Source organism: Numenius arquata, unplaced genomic scaffold (assembly GCF_964106895.1).
Source record: "Numenius arquata unplaced genomic scaffold, bNumArq3.hap1.1 HAP1_SCAFFOLD_1506, whole genome shotgun sequence".
In the NCBI taxonomy this organism is placed as follows: domain Eukaryota; kingdom Metazoa; phylum Chordata; class Aves; order Charadriiformes; family Scolopacidae; genus Numenius; species Numenius arquata.
In genome coordinates, this window is record NW_027414963.1 from 1 (window position 1) to 16,084 (window position 16,084).

General features: G+C 58.3%; 3 protein-coding genes and 1 non-coding gene across 4 annotated transcripts; 3 read left to right on the forward strand and 1 right to left on the reverse strand.

The window, feature by feature from the left end:
- Nucleotides 1-258: 258 nt before the first annotated feature.
- NXF1 (nuclear RNA export factor 1) lies at nucleotides 259-3,462 on the forward strand (the record flags this gene model as incomplete). Its single annotated transcript, XM_074167405.1, has 8 exons — nucleotides 259-366; nucleotides 468-526; nucleotides 1,051-1,166; nucleotides 1,276-1,318; nucleotides 2,114-2,186; nucleotides 2,882-3,064; nucleotides 3,144-3,204; nucleotides 3,308-3,462. Coding segments are annotated over 8 exons (682 nt in total), but the record flags the coding sequence as incomplete, so codon positions are not given.
- Nucleotides 3,463-3,634: 172 nt separating this feature from the next.
- On the forward strand, nucleotides 3,635-5,054 carry TMEM223 (transmembrane protein 223). Its single transcript, XM_074167407.1, has 2 exons — nucleotides 3,635-3,911; nucleotides 4,640-5,054. The coding sequence occupies exons 1-2, from the start codon at nucleotides 3,647-3,649 to the stop codon at nucleotides 4,936-4,938; spliced, it is 564 nt and encodes a 187-aa protein (XP_074023508.1). The 5' UTR covers nucleotides 3,635-3,646; the 3' UTR covers nucleotides 4,939-5,054.
- Nucleotides 5,055-13,429: 8,375 nt separating this feature from the next.
- Nucleotides 13,430-13,620, forward strand: LOC141478302 (U2 spliceosomal RNA). The gene has a single exon (XR_012463888.1). It is a non-coding gene; the product is annotated as a U2 spliceosomal RNA (small nuclear RNA).
- A 1,270-nt stretch (nucleotides 13,621-14,890) lies between these two features.
- Nucleotides 14,891-15,589, reverse strand: TAF6L (TATA-box binding protein associated factor 6 like; the record flags this gene model as incomplete). Its single annotated transcript, XM_074167406.1, is given in 2 exon segments — nucleotides 14,891-15,401; nucleotides 15,403-15,589. Coding segments are annotated over 2 exon segments (698 nt in total), but the record flags the coding sequence as incomplete, so codon positions are not given.
- Between the last annotated feature and the right edge of the window lie 495 nt (nucleotides 15,590-16,084).

Genomic DNA, 16,084 nt, shown 5'->3' on the forward strand with positions numbered 1-16,084 from the left:
CCCCTCCTTTCACCCCCCCTCCTTTCACCCCCCCCTTGCCCCCACCTTCCTTTCACCCCCCCCTTTAACCCCCCCTCTTTGCCACCCCCCTCCTTCCAACCCCCCCTTTTCACACACACCCCACCGTCTTTCATCCCCCTCCCCCTTTCACCCTCTTTACCCCCCCATTTCACCCCCCCCACCTCCTTCCAACCCCCCCCTGCCCTCTATTCCTCCCACCCCCTTTTTCTCACCCCCCCCATGCCCCCCCCCCGGCAGATATTACTCCATTTACGACTCCAGCGACCGGCAGGGGCTGCTGGACGCCTACCACGATGGAGCCTGCTGCTCCCTCAGCATCCCCTTTGGCCCCCACAACCCCCCCAGGTACGGACCCCCAGGGCTGGGGGAGGGCGGGGGTGGGGGGGTGTACAGGCAGCAGAACCCCCCCCCCCGAATGCAGCCTTTAAAGCGGTTTGCTCCCCCAGGAACAGCCTCAACGAGTACTTTAAGGACAGCAGAAATGTGAAGAAGCTGAAAGACCCCAGTAAGTGGGGGTGTGTGTGGGGGGGTGTGTGTGTGTGTGTGTGTGTGTGTGTCCTGAATAAAAAATACCCTTGGGGGGGGGTTGGGGGGGGTGTCTGGGGGAGTGCTGCGGTTCCTACAGCAGTGAGTGCTGGGGCGGAGGCTGCCCCCCCCCTCCTTAACTGCCCCCCCCTTTCTCTCTTCCCCCCCGCCCCTTTCTCTCTTCCCCCCCTTCTCTCTTTCCTTCCCCCCCTTCTTTCCTTCCCCCCCCTTCCTTTCCTTCCCCCCCCTTCCTTTCCTTCCCCCCCCCCCTTCCTTCCCCCCCCCTCTTCCTTCCCCCCCCTTCCCTTCCCCCCCTTCTTCCTTTCCCCCCCCCTTCTTCCTTTCCCCCCCCTTCTTCCTTCCCCCCCCCCTTCTTCCTTTCCCCCCCCTTCTCCCCCCCTTTCTCCCCCCCCCATCAACTCTCCCTTCAACCCCCTCAGTTGGGGGGGGGGGGGTGTCTCACTGTTTTGGTTTTTGGTTTTTTCCCCCCCCCCGCCCCCCCAGCCATGCGCTTCAAGCTGCTCAAACACACGCGCCTCAACGTGGTGGCTTTTCTCAACGAGCTGCCCAAGACCCAGCACGACGTCAACTCCTTCGTGGTGGACATCTGCGCCCAGACGGTGAGGGGGGGGACACGGAGGGGGGGGGGGACACACATGGGGGACAAGGGTGGGGGGGGGACATGGGCACGGGGAACCCCCCACCCCTCACCCGGCCCCTCTCTTGCAGAACACGCTGCTCTGCTTCGCCGTCCACGGCATCTTCAAGGAGGGTGAGTGTCGGCCCCTGTGTCCTCCTTCCTCCTTCCTTCCTCCTCCACCATCTCCTTCTTCCTTCCCCTTCCTTCCTCCCCTTTCCTTCTTCCTCCTTCCTTCCTCCTCCACCATCTCCTTCTTCCTTCCCCTTCCTTCCTCCCCTTTCCTCCTTCCTTCCTTATCCTCCTCCACCATCTCTTCCTTCCTTCCTCCTCCTCCTTCCTTCCTTCTTCCTTCCCCTTCCTTCCTTCCTCCTCCTCCTTCCTTCCTTCTTCCTTCCCCTTCCTTTCTCCCTCCTCCTCTTTCCTTCCTTCTTTCCTTCCTTCTTTCCTTCTTCCTTCCTTCCTCTTCCTCCTCCTCCTCGTCCTCCTCATCATCATCTTTCCTCCTTCCTCCTTCCTTCCTTCTTGCTCCACCATCTCCTCCTTTCTTCCTTCCTTCCTCATCATCCTTCCTTTCTTCCTTCTCCTTCCTTCCTCCTCCTCCGTCTCCTTCTCTTTCTCCATCCTTCCTTCTTCCTCTTCCTCCATCCTTCCTCCTCCTTCTCTTTCCTTCCTTGTCTCCCTCCTCCTCCTCTTTCCTTCATCCTCCTCCTCCTCTTTCCTTCCTTCCTCATCCTCCTTCCTTCCTTGTCTCCTTCGTCTTCCTTCCTTCTCCTTGTCTCCTCTTCCTCCTCCCTTCTTCCTTTCTCATCATCCTCCTCCTTCCTTCCTTGTCTCCCTCCTCCCTCCTCCTTCCTCCCTTATCCTCCTTCCTCCCTCCTCCTCCTCACAAGCCTTCCTCCCCCCACCTCTTCTCCCTCTCTCCCGCAGTGGACGGCAAATCCCGGGACTCGGTGCGCGCCTTCACCCGCATGTTCATCGCTGTCCCGGCCGGCAACACCGGGTGAGTGACGGCCACCGGCCACCAGGCCTTCATTGCCAGCCCTCCTCCTCTTCCTCCTCCCAAGAGCTGGTCGCAACATCTCCTGGTCATTGTCACCCACTTTTCCATCCAATCCTGGGGCTGGTTTGGGTTGAAGGGACCTTTTAAAGGCCACCAAGTGCCATACCCCGGCCACGGGCCGGGACATCTTCAACTGGGCAACCTGGGCCAGCGTCTCACCACCCTCGGAATAAGGATTTTTTTTTTCCTTAGATCTGGTCTAAATCTCCCCTTTTTTAGCTCAAAACCGTTTCCTGTCATCCTGTCCCACCGGGCCCCAGGGGAAGCCCGTCCCCATCCATCGTTCCACTGGGGCCACCAGAAGGTCTCCCTGGAGCCTTCTCCGGGGTGAAACCCTCCCCCCACACACCCCAAATCTCAACTTGTCCCCACCACGGAGCTTCTCCGGCCTCTGCCCCACCCTGTCCCCTCTCCAGCCTGACCCTTCTGTCCCCACCACAGAGCTTCTCTGGCCTCTGGTGGCCCCGGCGGCTTCCAGCGAGGCCTACATCCTCCAGTTGGGTAGACCATGGCCAACGCTCACCCAACCGCTGTTGGGGGAGGAGGAGGGAAGGGTCCTGGGGGGTGGCTTTGGTGGTGGTGGGAGGGGACACCAGCCTAATTAGGGGTCAACCCCCTAATTTGTCTCCCTCCAGGCTCTGCATCGTTAACGACGAGCTCTTCGTTAGGAACGCCACCACCGAGGAGATCCGCAAGGCCTTCCTCATGCCGGCCCCCACCCCCTCCTCCAGCCCCGTCCCCACCCTCTCGGCCGAGCAGCAGGAGATGTTGGCCGCCTTCTCCATGCAGTCGGGCATGAACCTCGAGTGGTCCCAAAAGTGAGTGTGTGTGTGTGTGTCCCCCTCCCCCCATCCCCATCCCCTCCCCCACCTTCCATCTTCTCCCCTCTCCCTCTAGGTGCCTCCAGGACAACGACTGGGACTACGGGCGGGCCGGACAAGTCTTCACCCAGCTCAAGGTGGGTTTTGTGAAGGTTGGGGGGGGGGGGGGGGGGTTGTAGCTATGTTTTCCCTTCCCCCCTCCCCCCAAACTCACCCCTCCCCCCACTATTTCTCTTGCAGCTGGAAGGGAAGATCCCAGAGGTGGCGTTTCTCAAGTGAGCCGCGCCCCCCCTGCGGCCCTCCCCGCCCCCCTACTCCACGCTCCCCCCACCCCCCACCCCCCTCCCGGAGTTTTATTCCCCACCGTTTTGTAAATAAAATCAATAAATCCAGGCGTTTTCGGCGTTTGGGGAACGCTGCGCCTTTAAGAGGGCGTCGCGCCCGCTACAAAGATGGCGGCCGGCGCCGGAAGTTTGGGGGGGTCGGAGCGCAGGGATTGGTCGGCGCACCGGAAGTAGTAGCGGGGCGACCCGGAAAGGGGGACAGGAGTGACCCGGAAGTGGTGCAGCGGGCGCCGCCATGGCGGCGGCCGGGGCACGGGCTGCAGCGGCGGCGGCGCTGGAGGCGGCGGTTCCGCGGGACGTGGTGCTTTTCCGCCACGAACGGGACCGCTTCTTCCGCTTGGCCGGTTTATTCTGCGCGGGGCAAGGCCTCTTCTGGACTTACCTGGCTCATTTCGCTTTCACGGCGCTTCGTCCCGCCACCGGGCCCGGGCCCGACGATCCGCTCCGGCCCCGCGATCATAAATGGCGACTCGGCTTCACCGCCTCCTGCCTCACCCTCGGTACCGGGGGGGGGTGTGTGCTGCGGGGCGGGACGGGACGGGACGAACGGGAAAGGAGGGTCCGGAGGGGGGAAAACCGGGAGAGTGGGGGAGTCCTGAACCGAGGCGGGGGGGGGGGGAGCTGGGGGGACCCGGGGGTCAGCTCGGAGCGGACCGGGGGGAGCAGCCGGTCCGGGATCGGGGCGGGGGGGTGGAGTTCAGAAGGGGACACCGTGGGGGGGTGGCGGTGGGGACATGATGAGGGGGGGGTTCAGACCGGGACCGGAGGGGTCTCGGACCGGGCCTTGGGGGGGCTGGGGATGGTCCGGTGCACTGGGGGGGGTGGGGGGGCTCCGAGCAGAGCCAAGGAGTCTGTGTGTGGGGGGGCCTGGTTCATTGGGGGGGGGCTCGGAGTGGACCTAGGGGATGTGTGTGGGGGGTCCGATGCATTGGGGGGGGGTTGGAGCGGAGTCGGGGGGGGGAGGGGGGGCTCAGAGCGGAGCCAGGGGGTCGGGGGGGGGGGGGGGGGGCTGGTTCATTGCGGGGGGGGCTCGGAGTGGACCTAGGGGATGGGGGGGGGGGGGGTGCTTAGAGCTGAACCAGAGGGTCTTGGGGGAGGGAAGGGGGGGGCCGGGAGTGGCTTTGACAGACCCGGTGGCCACCCTGACCCCCCCCACCCCCCGGTAGCCACCCTGACCCCTCCTAATCCCCCCCCCATCCCCACCCCCACCCCCCTCTTTTTCCAACAGGTTCCCTGATCGTGGCGGCCGGCGTCCTCTTCCCGCTCCGCGCCGTCCGTCGGGTGACGCTGCTTCGGGGGGGCAGAGAGGTGACCATCAGCACCCACGGGCCCCTGGGCTTGGGTCGGGGTCCCACCCTCACCGTCCCCCTGCGTCACGTCTCCTGCCGGGCCCATCGCTCCGAGGTACCGGCCGCCCTCCCCCTCAAGGTGAAGGGACGCCCCTTTTTTTACCTGTTGGACAAAGGGGGGCAGCTCTGCAACCCCCGCCTCTTCGACCTCACCGTCGGTGCCTACCGCAAGCTCTAGGGCTCTTTTTTTTTTTCGCGGGGGACACACACACACGACACAGGATGGGATCCTCGTCACACACACCCCCCCCCCCCCCTTTGTCACCTCTGAATAAACCCTTGAGCTTTGTGGGGAGAAGATGGGGACACACACCCCCCCTCGTTTTGGGGCGTCTCGGGGCCGCCATGGGGCTGGATGGCGGTGGATGGAGGGAGCGTGGGTCTGCTTCCTCCTTCTCTTCCTCCCTCTTTCCCCTCCCTCCTCTTCCTCCCTCCTCTTCCTCCTCTCCCTTTCCCTTCCCTCTTCCCCCTTCATCTCCCCTTTTCCCCCTCTTTTCCTTCCCTCCCCTCTTCCTCCTCCCTCCCATGGGAACCCCTCTCATCCCCTCCTCCTGCCTCGTTACCCTCATTAACCTCATTACCCTCCCCTTCCCACTGCCCCCCGCAGCGATGGAAACCTTTGCTCTGTCCCGGCCATCCTCATCCTCATCACCCAAGGAGATGTTTTGGGCCATTTTGAAGCCGTTTGGGGCCATTTTGTAGCTGGTTTAGGGCTTTGGCTGCTCCAGGATGCTCTCCAGCAGTGTCCCCCATGGCAGGGGGGTGGCACTTAGTGGCGTTATGGTCCCTTCCCACCCAAACCAGGGATTCCATGACTTTCTCCCCTCTGATCTAATGGCTGGAGCCGTTAATGACCTCAATTAACGGGATTTAGACGCTGGGTGCCTCCATCCCGACAGTGGCTGGACCGGGAATGGCGTCCCCGGCCCCGCTTTACCCCATTCCAATGCTCCCGTTCTCTCCTGCGGTGTTGCCTGTGGTAGGCGTGGCGACCTGGTTCAGTAACGGCACGGCGACCAGACCCCAGGTCGCTCGGTCCATAAGCACGCAGACACCAATGTGGTGGACGGCAAATGGCGTTTATTGGTAGGAGGCATGGCATTATATAGCCTGGGTTTACGACCTCATTTCCGTCCGCTTACATCATAAACTAAATACTATTGGGAGAGGGGCCTTATCTTCCCGTACAGCGCGGTATCTTCCGGCCGCCAGACCCTAACTACCCACATTTCCCCCCTCCCTATGCCCAACTAAATTCACTAAAGTATAGTGTTTTTAAAGGATTTCTCTTGTTCTAGCTCTGTATGACAGTCTTAAAAAAGTGCGTATCACAAAGTTGCATAAAAAACATTAGGCACAGTAAAGAGGTAGAAAGTTAGGAGCAGCTGGTAGTAATGGGGTCTAACCTAGAGTAACTAGGGATGACCAAGTAAACAGTGTAACTACATTCTTAAAGCAGCTGTTGGTGTTCCACCAACATAATGTTAACCCTTTCTAGCCGGTTTTTGACAAACGACACGAGCTTGTTCAGTATGCAGGGTCCGAAAATCAGTGCCAACATGAGCATTGCAACTGGCCCCATCAGGGTAGATATCAGGGTGGTTAACCACGGTGAATGGCTAAACCACGATTCAAACCACCCTTGTTGCGCCTCCCGTTCCTTCTTCCGTTTTTCTAACCCTTCTCGCAATTTGCCCATAGTGTCTCTCACTATTCCAGTGTGGTCCGCATATACACAACACTCTTCTTTCAGTGCAGCACACACCCCTCCTTGCTGTAAGAACATCAGGTCTAACCCTCTTCGATTCTGTAGCACCACTTCAGATAATGATCTAATTGATTTTTCTAGTGCAGTTATGGATTGTTCGATTCTGGCCAGGTCCTCATCTACTGCTACTCTCAAGGCGTTAAATTCTCTGCTCTGTTGCACCAGGGATGCTACTCCTGTGCCTAGTCCCGCACCCCCTATGATAATCCCAGGTATTCCCAGCATCGGGGTCTCGGGACAAGCTGACACAGAGAGGCATTGAAACTCGGTGCACCTGATATTATCTGAGTTGCGATAACTTGGTTATCCTTAAGCCGAATGAGGGACCGTTTAAATGGCTGGTGGTGATTGTAAGCTGATTCTGCCCTTCCTGTAATAACAAGCCCCAGAATCAGGATTACACAGAGGCATCGTAGCCCCCCCTTGCGGGGGTTACTTTGCTGTTGTTCGGGTTCTTCTGGCGCGGGGCTCTCCGGCTCAGGCTGGACGCTCGCTGGTTCGTCGTCTTCTGTCGTCACCGGGGTATACGGGTTACGGGGGCGTCCGATGATCCGGTCCTGCAAACAAAAACTCAACAGTTTTCGTTAGTTTTATTCTGAAGGTCTGGTTTAATAGACTTAAGCGGACACCATTTGATTCTGCCGTCTTTTCTGACTGCAGCGTACCCTCGCCCTATCAGGACTAATTTCCACCCTTGTTCCCAGTCTCCCAGCTCATTTCTAACTATGACTGACGGGCCTTCTTCTAGCGCTCGAGTCGCCCAGTGTTTTTGGGTTGGACTGTTCTTCTCGTCTCCCCTGGGGAACTGGTTTAGTGCTAATAAAGCAGTCGCTAGCAAGCGCGCCTGGTCTCCTGAAGGAATAGCGTTGGTGAAGCCTTCTGTTTTTGCTAATACTTCTAATTTAGACTTCAGAGTTTGGTTTGCTTGTTCCACTATGGCCTGTCCCGTGCTATTATACGGGATGCCGTGTACTAGAGTAATACCCCATTTCAGAGCAAATGCTTGGACTGATTTAGATACAAAATTTGGACCGTTATCCGTTTTGATCTGGTTAGGGACGCCGAGCCACGCCATGGCTGTCAGCCAGTGTTGGATGGTTGCTTTGGAGTCAGTTTTAAGGTGTTGTGTAGCCACGATCACTCCGCTATATGTGTCTACCGTTACCGCTAGCCATGCTCGAGGTTTCAGCAGCTGGCAGAGCGTAAAATCCGTCTGCCACACCTCCGAGGGTTTGAGACCTCTGGGGTTGACTCCACTGGACCACAGTGGTGCCTTTTGACAGTGGGGACAGGAAGCTACTATGTGTTTCGCGTCGGTGGCTGAAATCCCACATCTCTTTGCCAGCGCTTTGGCTCCAATGTGGAGGGATTCGTGTAATTGGCGGGCGTCTCTTAGCGTCCACAATCCTTTTGCAGCGGCATCCGCTTTGTCGTTACCGGTTTGGAAAAACCCTTTGATCGGGTCGTGGCTGTTGACGTGGATGACTGATATGGTACCTCTACGGGAAAAGAGCGCTTCTTCTAGCATTAAAGCTACTGTAGATGTTGACACGCCAGGCCCTGACATGGCTAAGCAAAGCTTGGCCACAAACATGGAATCAGTTACTATATTGAGATGTTCCATTGGAAACAGTCCGCACGCTAGTACTACAGCTGCAGCTTCTAACTGTTGAACTGAAAGAGCACAATCGGTCATTTTAACACAGTGCCATTCCCCCCCCGCTTGCCAGACTGCTGCCGCGGTTGAGGTCGCTGAAGATGCGTCTGTGAAGACCGTTGGTCCCGCTTGGGGCCGGTCTATGACCTTCTGTGGAAGATCGATGTCAACAATCGCCAGCATTTGGGTCCATGGGGGCTTTGTGGCGTACTGGACTTCTCCCCTAAAGCCAACAAGGGCTATAGCTAAATACTCTGACATTGCCACTGATTGCGTCGGGAGCTGTTTGCGGAAGGGTAGGTATATTTTCGCCGGTTCGATACCTAGGTGTCTTAGGGCGAGTTTTCGGCCCTTCATGATAAGGTTACCAAGGCACTCGACTCCTGGGGAGAATGCGCGTGACGGCTTCCCTAAGACTATCCATTGTACTGGTTGAGCTCTTTCAGGGGGGCCCTGGGCCAATGCCCTGACTCCCCCACCTGTCGTGAAATGCACGTACAGATCGAGTGGTACTTTTGGGTTCCATCTGGCAAGTGAACTTGATGACATCTGGTGCTCGATAAAGTCAAGAGAGTTCATTGCTTCTGTCGTTAAGGTTTTTTGTTCCCACGGTTTCTTCCCTTTTAAAAGGTCGTAAAGGGGGGTCATGGTTTCTGGAGGGATCAGGATGATATTGCGGAGCCATTGCAGGGACCCTACTAACTGTTGCATATCGTGGAGCGTCTTGATATTCCGACGGATTTTCACCTGAGGGGGGGTTATGTAGGAGGCAGTGATGTTCACTCCTAGAAAACTTACACATGGTCCTCTTTTAATCTTTGCGCTCGCGATTTCAAACCCGTTAGTCTTTAAAGTTTCTGAAACTGTTGACACCAGCTGGTCCACTTGATTCCCTGATGGTGCAGCGATCAAAATATCGTCCATGTATTGAATGATAGTCGCCGTTGGATCACTGCGTCGAACTGGTGCCAACGCCCGATCTACCGTGACTTGGCAGATAGTGGGCGAGTTGATCATTCCTTGTGGCAACACTTTCCACTGGAAGCGCAAGTTGGGCCGTTGGCTGTTTGGGAACACGATGGAAAAGGCAAACCGTTCCTTATCCTCCTCATGCAGGGGTATTGAAAAGAAGCAGTCTTTGATATCGAGGACAGCGCAAGGTTGCCCTTCCGGTATCATAGAGTTCATAGGCAACAGCGTTTGAACGGGACCCATTGGTTGGATTCTCTTGTTGACCTCGCGTAGGTCATGGAGGAGGCGAAACCCCTCGCCTGTTCGTTTGGGTATTACAAAAACCGGGGTGTTCCATGGGCTGGTAGAGGGCTCTATGTGACCTCGTCGTAGCTCGCGGTCGACCAGTTCAAGAAGGGCATCCATTCGAGGCTTTGACAGGGGCCACTGCTCGACCCACACTGGATCAGACGATTTCCACGTCAACCTAATTGGTGGGAGTGGGTGTACGGCAGTGGCCCTTGACATAAATTTGTCACCCTGGCATTCAGTAGGGCTAGAGCGTCCCTTCCCAACAGGGGTGGGACTCCTGACATGACATACGGAAAAAGGTTAATGGTTTTTTCCGGTCCCTTTTCGGTGTAAAGCATAATCGCTATCAATTGAACGCTCTTCCGAGCTCGTGTTAATCCTCCGACTCCACCTACCATGGGGGCGTCTTCCAATTTCCAACATGGGGGCCAGTGCGTCTCAGGGACAACTGTAACATCTGCTCCGGTATCAATCAGAAAGGGGACTTTAATGGTGGTGTCATCGGGGGTATTATAAAGAGAACAGATCCCCCACACCACTGGCGGGTTGTCACACTTTATTGCCAAGGCCACCCTAGGGTCTCGCCCCCAAGGGGTGGTCCTTGCTGCTCCTGAGACAAGGGCTGACTCGGTTGGACTATCGGTTGAGCCATAAAGTTGGTCGCTCCTCGAGGGGGCCGCGAATTCGAAGGCTCCCCGCCCCATGTGGGGCTGGTATAGCTGGGCCGCCTCATGTCCCAAGTGGGAGAAGGCTGCGTGCGGCCCGGGTGCCCTCTCCCCCTCACGTTTCCCTGAAGTCTAGTTCTGCATTCTTTGGCGAAATGTCCCTTTTTCCCGCAAGCCCAACACGGTCCTCTAGATCGATTTTGGCGCGGAGGGAGCGCTGTTGGCAGGTCTCCCAATCGAGGGCAGTTTGCCACTACGTGGCCCACTTGGCCGCATTTAAAACATGCCATCACATTGGCTATTGCGGTGCGAACGGCCGCTTGAATCGGGGCTAGATGCTCTTCGTTTGTGACGTGCTTAATCATGTCTGCGATATTTGACCCCACTAGCAAAGATCGTAATATTTCTTTAGTTTTCGAATTGTACTGTTGACGCAGGCAGTCTGCGACGACCGGGCCTTTTGCTTCCGCAGGCAGGGTCGAGGAGTCGACCGCGGCCTGGAGGCGATCTACAAATTGGGTAAAGCTCTCGCTTTCATTTTGCTTTATTGTGGACCACGGCGATGGCTTGGCGACGACTCTAGAGGCTACACGAATAGCTTCTCTGGCCGCACGAGTAGTTGTCATAACCTCATGGGCCCGCAAGCCCTGGGCTTGTGCGTGGGGGGTAATCATCGTTGGGTCTGTGCCCATGAGACGCTGCAGGCTGGAGCCGTGCAGCGGATGGTCTGCTCCGACTACTTGGGCTAGTTGTCTCGCGCAGTTGTCCTCCCACTCTTGTTTAAAAACAATCATCCCTGCCCCGTCAAAGATCAGTCTGCAAGTTTGTTTTATATCGAACGGGAGCATATCGTCCCCCCCGAAAACCCCATCTATGAGGGTGGAAACCATGGCAGAATTAAGCCCTTTATCTGCGATTGCTTTAACAATTGCTTGTATGTCCTTAGGGTTTATGGGGGAGTGTACTCTTTGTCCTCCGTCTGTCACTCGGACCGGGAATGCTAGTGCGGCCGATGGGGCCCAATCGGCACACGCGATCTTTATTTTTCTCCAGTCCGTGAGGGGAGTTTTTCCCCTTCGCGATTCCTCTTCATTACGAATGGGGATGTTTCGGCCTTTGAGTTTGTCTACCCTTGTGTCTTCCTCCTCTGAGCTTGAATCGCTTGCGAGCCACTCGTCCCAGGAAGCGTCCGACTCGGAGTCGGAACTCGACTGACCGGTCACTTCCGGGTTCCAGTGCCTTTTTGTTGGGCTCCGGCCCCGCCCCCTCCCCTTGCGGGCGGACCGTTCCCTCCCTCTCAGCTCGCCCCGCCTTTCGCTGGGCGGGGTGTTCGCCTTATAAGGGCATATTTTTAGGCGGCCACTCTGATTGGCTCTCCGCCCCTCGCTCACGCCCCCCTCCTCCCCTCGGTCGCCTCCGCCGCTTTTCTTCTCCTCGTTCTCCTCCCCCTCCTCTTTGTGCGCGTTTATCAGTTTTGGCGATTCCTCCCTGTTCTCGCCGGGGGCCTCCTCCCCCCCCCTTCTCCCTTTGATGTTCGGCGCCGTGCTGGGGCACGTAGGGCGGTGGTCTCACCCAGACGTCCTCAGACTCCGATTTCGCCTCGACAGCCCTGGCCTCCTCGGCTAATTCTTCCCAGATGGATTTTGTCTGATTTTGTCCCTCCGTGTGCAGAACAGGATTCGGGGGTTGCGGGGGCGCATCGCCTTCCCGCGGGTTTGCAGGCTCGGCGGAATCGCCGTTCTCTGGGGGTTGCAGAGTCTGTGTGGCTGCCCCGACCCCCAATTTTGGGGTGACCAACAGACAGCCCCTCGCCGCCCTCCAGGTCTCCTGCTCTTGTATGGCTTTCTGCAGAGCCCGCACAACTTTCCCCCCATGATTTAAGATTTTTCCCACTGCCCGAAGACATCGTCTCCTCGGCTAGTGCTTTAGTGCATTTATCCCACACTTCTGGGTGGAGTATATCCACCGGCTGGTCAATGACCTCGAGTTGTAAAAGTCTCGCAACGGCGAGAGTAAAATCCTTGGGCTTACAATCAATTCCCCACTGCTTATGTAATTGGGATACGACCTTCACAAGGGCTTCCATCCTCCTTGTGGGTCCCGGTCCGGGAGCGTCCCCCCGCGACCTTCCCCGCCGGGCTGGTCCAGCCGCTCCGGCCGCCGTTCACTCAAATCCAGGCGACGTTCCCGGGTTTCGGCACCACTTGTTGCCTGTGGTAGGCGTGGCGACCTGGTTCAGTAACGGCACAGCGACCAGACCCCAGGTCGCTCGGTCCATAAGCACGCAGACACCAATGTGGTGGACGGCAAATGGCGTTTATTGGTAGGAGGCATGGCATTATATAGCCTGGGTTTACGACCTCATTTCCGTCCGCTTACATCATAAACTAAATACTATTGGGAGAGGGGCCTTATCTTCCCGTACAGCGCGGTATCTTCCGGCCGCCAGACCCTAACTACCCACACTGCGGCCTCCGCGTTGGCCGAGACCCCCAAATCCTTCGCTTTTCCACCCAAATCGCCGCCGCGGTCTGGGCGGGAGGGGGCGGGGCTTTGAGGAGGGGGCGGGGAGAATGCAAATAAAGGGGCGTGACGTGACCATAAAGGGTTGCTATGAATTGGCGAAGGGGCGGGGCGTGTCGCTAAGCGACGGTGAGGGGGGCGTGGCGCGGAGGAAGGGGACGTCGCGCGCGTGGAGGCGGAGCGGATGCAAAGAGGAGGGCGTGGTTATGCTAATTGAGCGGTGAAGGGGATGATGGGGGCTCCCGGTGCGAAGGATTTCGGGGTGTAACGGGGGGGGGGGGGGTGGGCGCCCCGAAACTGAGAGGAAGATGCAGGGGAAGGTGGGGAGCGGAGCGGTGAGGGGGGGGTTCGGTACCGGAGGGGGGGGGGGGGGCGGGGGCAGCTCCAGGAACGGCCGCCCTTCCCGCTCCCCGCTCCGCCATAGCTGCGGGGCCCCGCCCGGCGAGGGGCGGGACTATGCAAATCAGACACCGAAGGGGGGGCGTGGTTAGGCGGTGCCGCGAGGGGACCCGAGGTGGGGTTGCGGAGAGGGTGGCGGTGAGTGCAAAGAGAGGGGCGTGGTTATGCTAATTGAGCGGTGAAGGGGGCGGAAGGGGATGATGGGAGCTCCCGGTGCGGAGGATTTCGGGGTGTAACGGGGGGTGGGCGCCCCGAAACCGGAGGAAGGTGAGGGACGGAGGTGGGGAGGAGGGCGAAGAGCGGTGAGGGGGGCTCGGTACCGGCAGGGCGGGGGTGGCCGTGACGTCGAGGAGGGTGTTTGTGCATGGGGTGCGGTGGTCGGGGAGGGTTGGGTATCGCTTCTCGGCCTTTTGGCTAAGATCAAGTGTAGTATCTGTTCTTATCAGTTTAATATCTGATACGTCCTCGATGAGAGGACTTTATATTAAACGGATTTTTGGGTTCGGGAGTTGGACCCGGAGCTTGCTCCCTCCGCTCCGCGCATCGTCCCGGTATTGCAGTGCCTCCGGGAACGGTGCACCTTCTCCCCCACTCTCGGGGGATCCTTCCGCCGGTTAAAGACAGATCAATGCGCGACATCGGGTGATACCCCCGGACTCTTTCCGGGTCCTTGTGGCTTCAGGGGGGAAACCGGGTGCTGGGGGGGGGATCCCCTTCATCATCCTCTTCCTCCTGAGGGGGGACTCCCTTCATCCTCCTGAGCGGGGCCCCTCCTCCTCGACCTGAGAGGGGACCCCCTTCTTTCTCCTCCTGAGCGGGGATCCTCTTCCTCTTCGAGTGGGGACTCCCTTCTTCCTCCTCCTCTTCCTCCGGAGCGGGGACCACCTTCTACCTTCATCATCCTCCTCCTCCTCCTAAGAGGGGTCCCCCTTCCCCCTCCTTCCTCCTCTTCCTCCTCTTGAGTGGGGACCCCCTTTGTCCTCCTCATCCTCCTCTTCCTCCTCCACCTGAGCGGGGACCCCCTTCTTCTTCCTCCTCCTTCCTCCTCTTCCTCATGAGCAGGGACCCCCTTCCTCCTGCTCCTTCTCCTGAGAGGGGACCTCCTCCTTTCTCGTCTTCCTCCTCCTGAGCGTGGACCCTCTTCTTCCTCCTCCTCTTCTTCCTTGTCTTCCTCCTGAGCAGGGACCCCCTTCCTCCTTCTCCTCCTGGACACCGTCACCTCTTGTCACCCCAACATTGGGGACACAACCCCAGGGAACCCACAAAACCTTCTAGAAACACCTTTTTACTGACCACCGGAGGCCACTGTGGCTGGTGGCACCCATGGATCTCCATGACAAGGCACCCACCAGCCCAGGGCCACCAGGGGATGGACACCGTCACCTCTTGTCACCCCAATATTGGGGGGACAACCCCAGGGAACCCACAAAACCTTCTAGAAACACCTTTTTATTGACCACCATGGCTGGTGGCACCCATAGATCATCATGACAAAGGACCCACCAGCCCAGGGCCACCAGGGGATGGACACCGTCACCTCTTGTCACCCCAACATTGGGGACACAACCCCAGGGAACCCACAAAACCTTCTAGAAACACCTTTTTACTGACCACCAGAGGCCACTGTGGCTGGTGGCACCCATGGATCTCCATGACAAGGCACCCACCAGCCCAGGGCCACCAGGGGATGGACACCGTCACCTCTTGTCACCCCAACATTGGGGACACAACCCCAGGGAACCCACAAAACCTTCTAGAAACACCTTTTTATTGACCACCATGGCCCATAGATCGTCATGACAAAGGCCTAGAGCCACCAGTAGGCCACGTTGGGGACAGGGTTCCCCCCCCCACCTCAGAGGAGAAGATGGAGGGAATACTCTGCCCGTGGCCACCGTGGGGCCGCCCGGGCCGAGATCCTTCCGATGACGGGTAATTTTTGAGCGTAACGAGAGACGTGACCCCCACCGCCCCCCCCCGTCCCCGTCGCCGTTCCTCCCCCACCGCCGCCGTGACACTGAGGGAAAAGGGTCTGAAACATCCTCCCTTGACACCTTCGCCCCGTTTGACGCCCGGCGATAACGAAGCTGAATCTGGGGGGGCCCCGGGGGGTCAAACGACATTTTTGAAAGACCTCCCGTACCCCCCCGGGCCGGTGAGGACCCGCTCTTGGTGGTCCCCGTGGCCTCGGCAAGGCCGTTGGGCGATGGAAGGCCGGGCGGGCGGCCACGGTCTCCCCACCTCCCCGGGTGGGGGTCTCCTCCTCCCTGGGGCTGACGGTGGCGTTGGCCGTTAATTGAGGCATTTTACGGACCCCCCCGGTTTCGGTAGCGAAGGGGACGGGGTCCTTTCGGTTACCGCCGGGGGGGGGGGTGAGGGGTGGCGGGTGGCAACCCCGTTCCGAACCGAGTAGCCAAACTGTCGCCGAAGAATTCGTAGAGCTCCCGGTACATGGCGGGAAGGGAGGGGGGGGGCACCGAGGATGAGGAGGAAGAAGGAGGGGGGGGGGGGACGGTTGAGGCCGAAGGGGGGGTCGGAGGGGGGGTCCGTGGGGCTGGGATGGGGGGAACTGGCCACGCGGGGGGCGGCGGTGGCCAGCGGAGGCTGCTGGGCTTTCATCTTCAACAGCCGCTCCACGGCCACCTGTTGGGGTTTTTTTTTGGGGGGGGGGGGGGGGGGGAGGAAAAAAGCAGAGATTTGGGCAAAAGCGGGAGGGATTTCTAAATTTCTGGATTTCTAAATTTTTCAATGAAATTTTGAGTGAAATTTTGAGTGAAATTTTTTTGGAAGAGCGGCGGGAAAATCGTGGGGAAGGGGGGGACGGGGGGGGGGGGGGGGATAAAGAGGTTTTAGGCTGAAGTCGTGGCCGCCAATTCGATAGGAATTTCAAGGTAAATTTCAATTAAATTTCAAGAGGAATTTCCAAAAAAATTTCCCCCAAAATTTCCAAAAAAATGGCAATAAAAACTTCAATGTAAATGTCAAAAATGTCAATTAAAAATCGATTAAACATTTCCAAAAAATTCAACATTCAATTAGTTTCAACGTA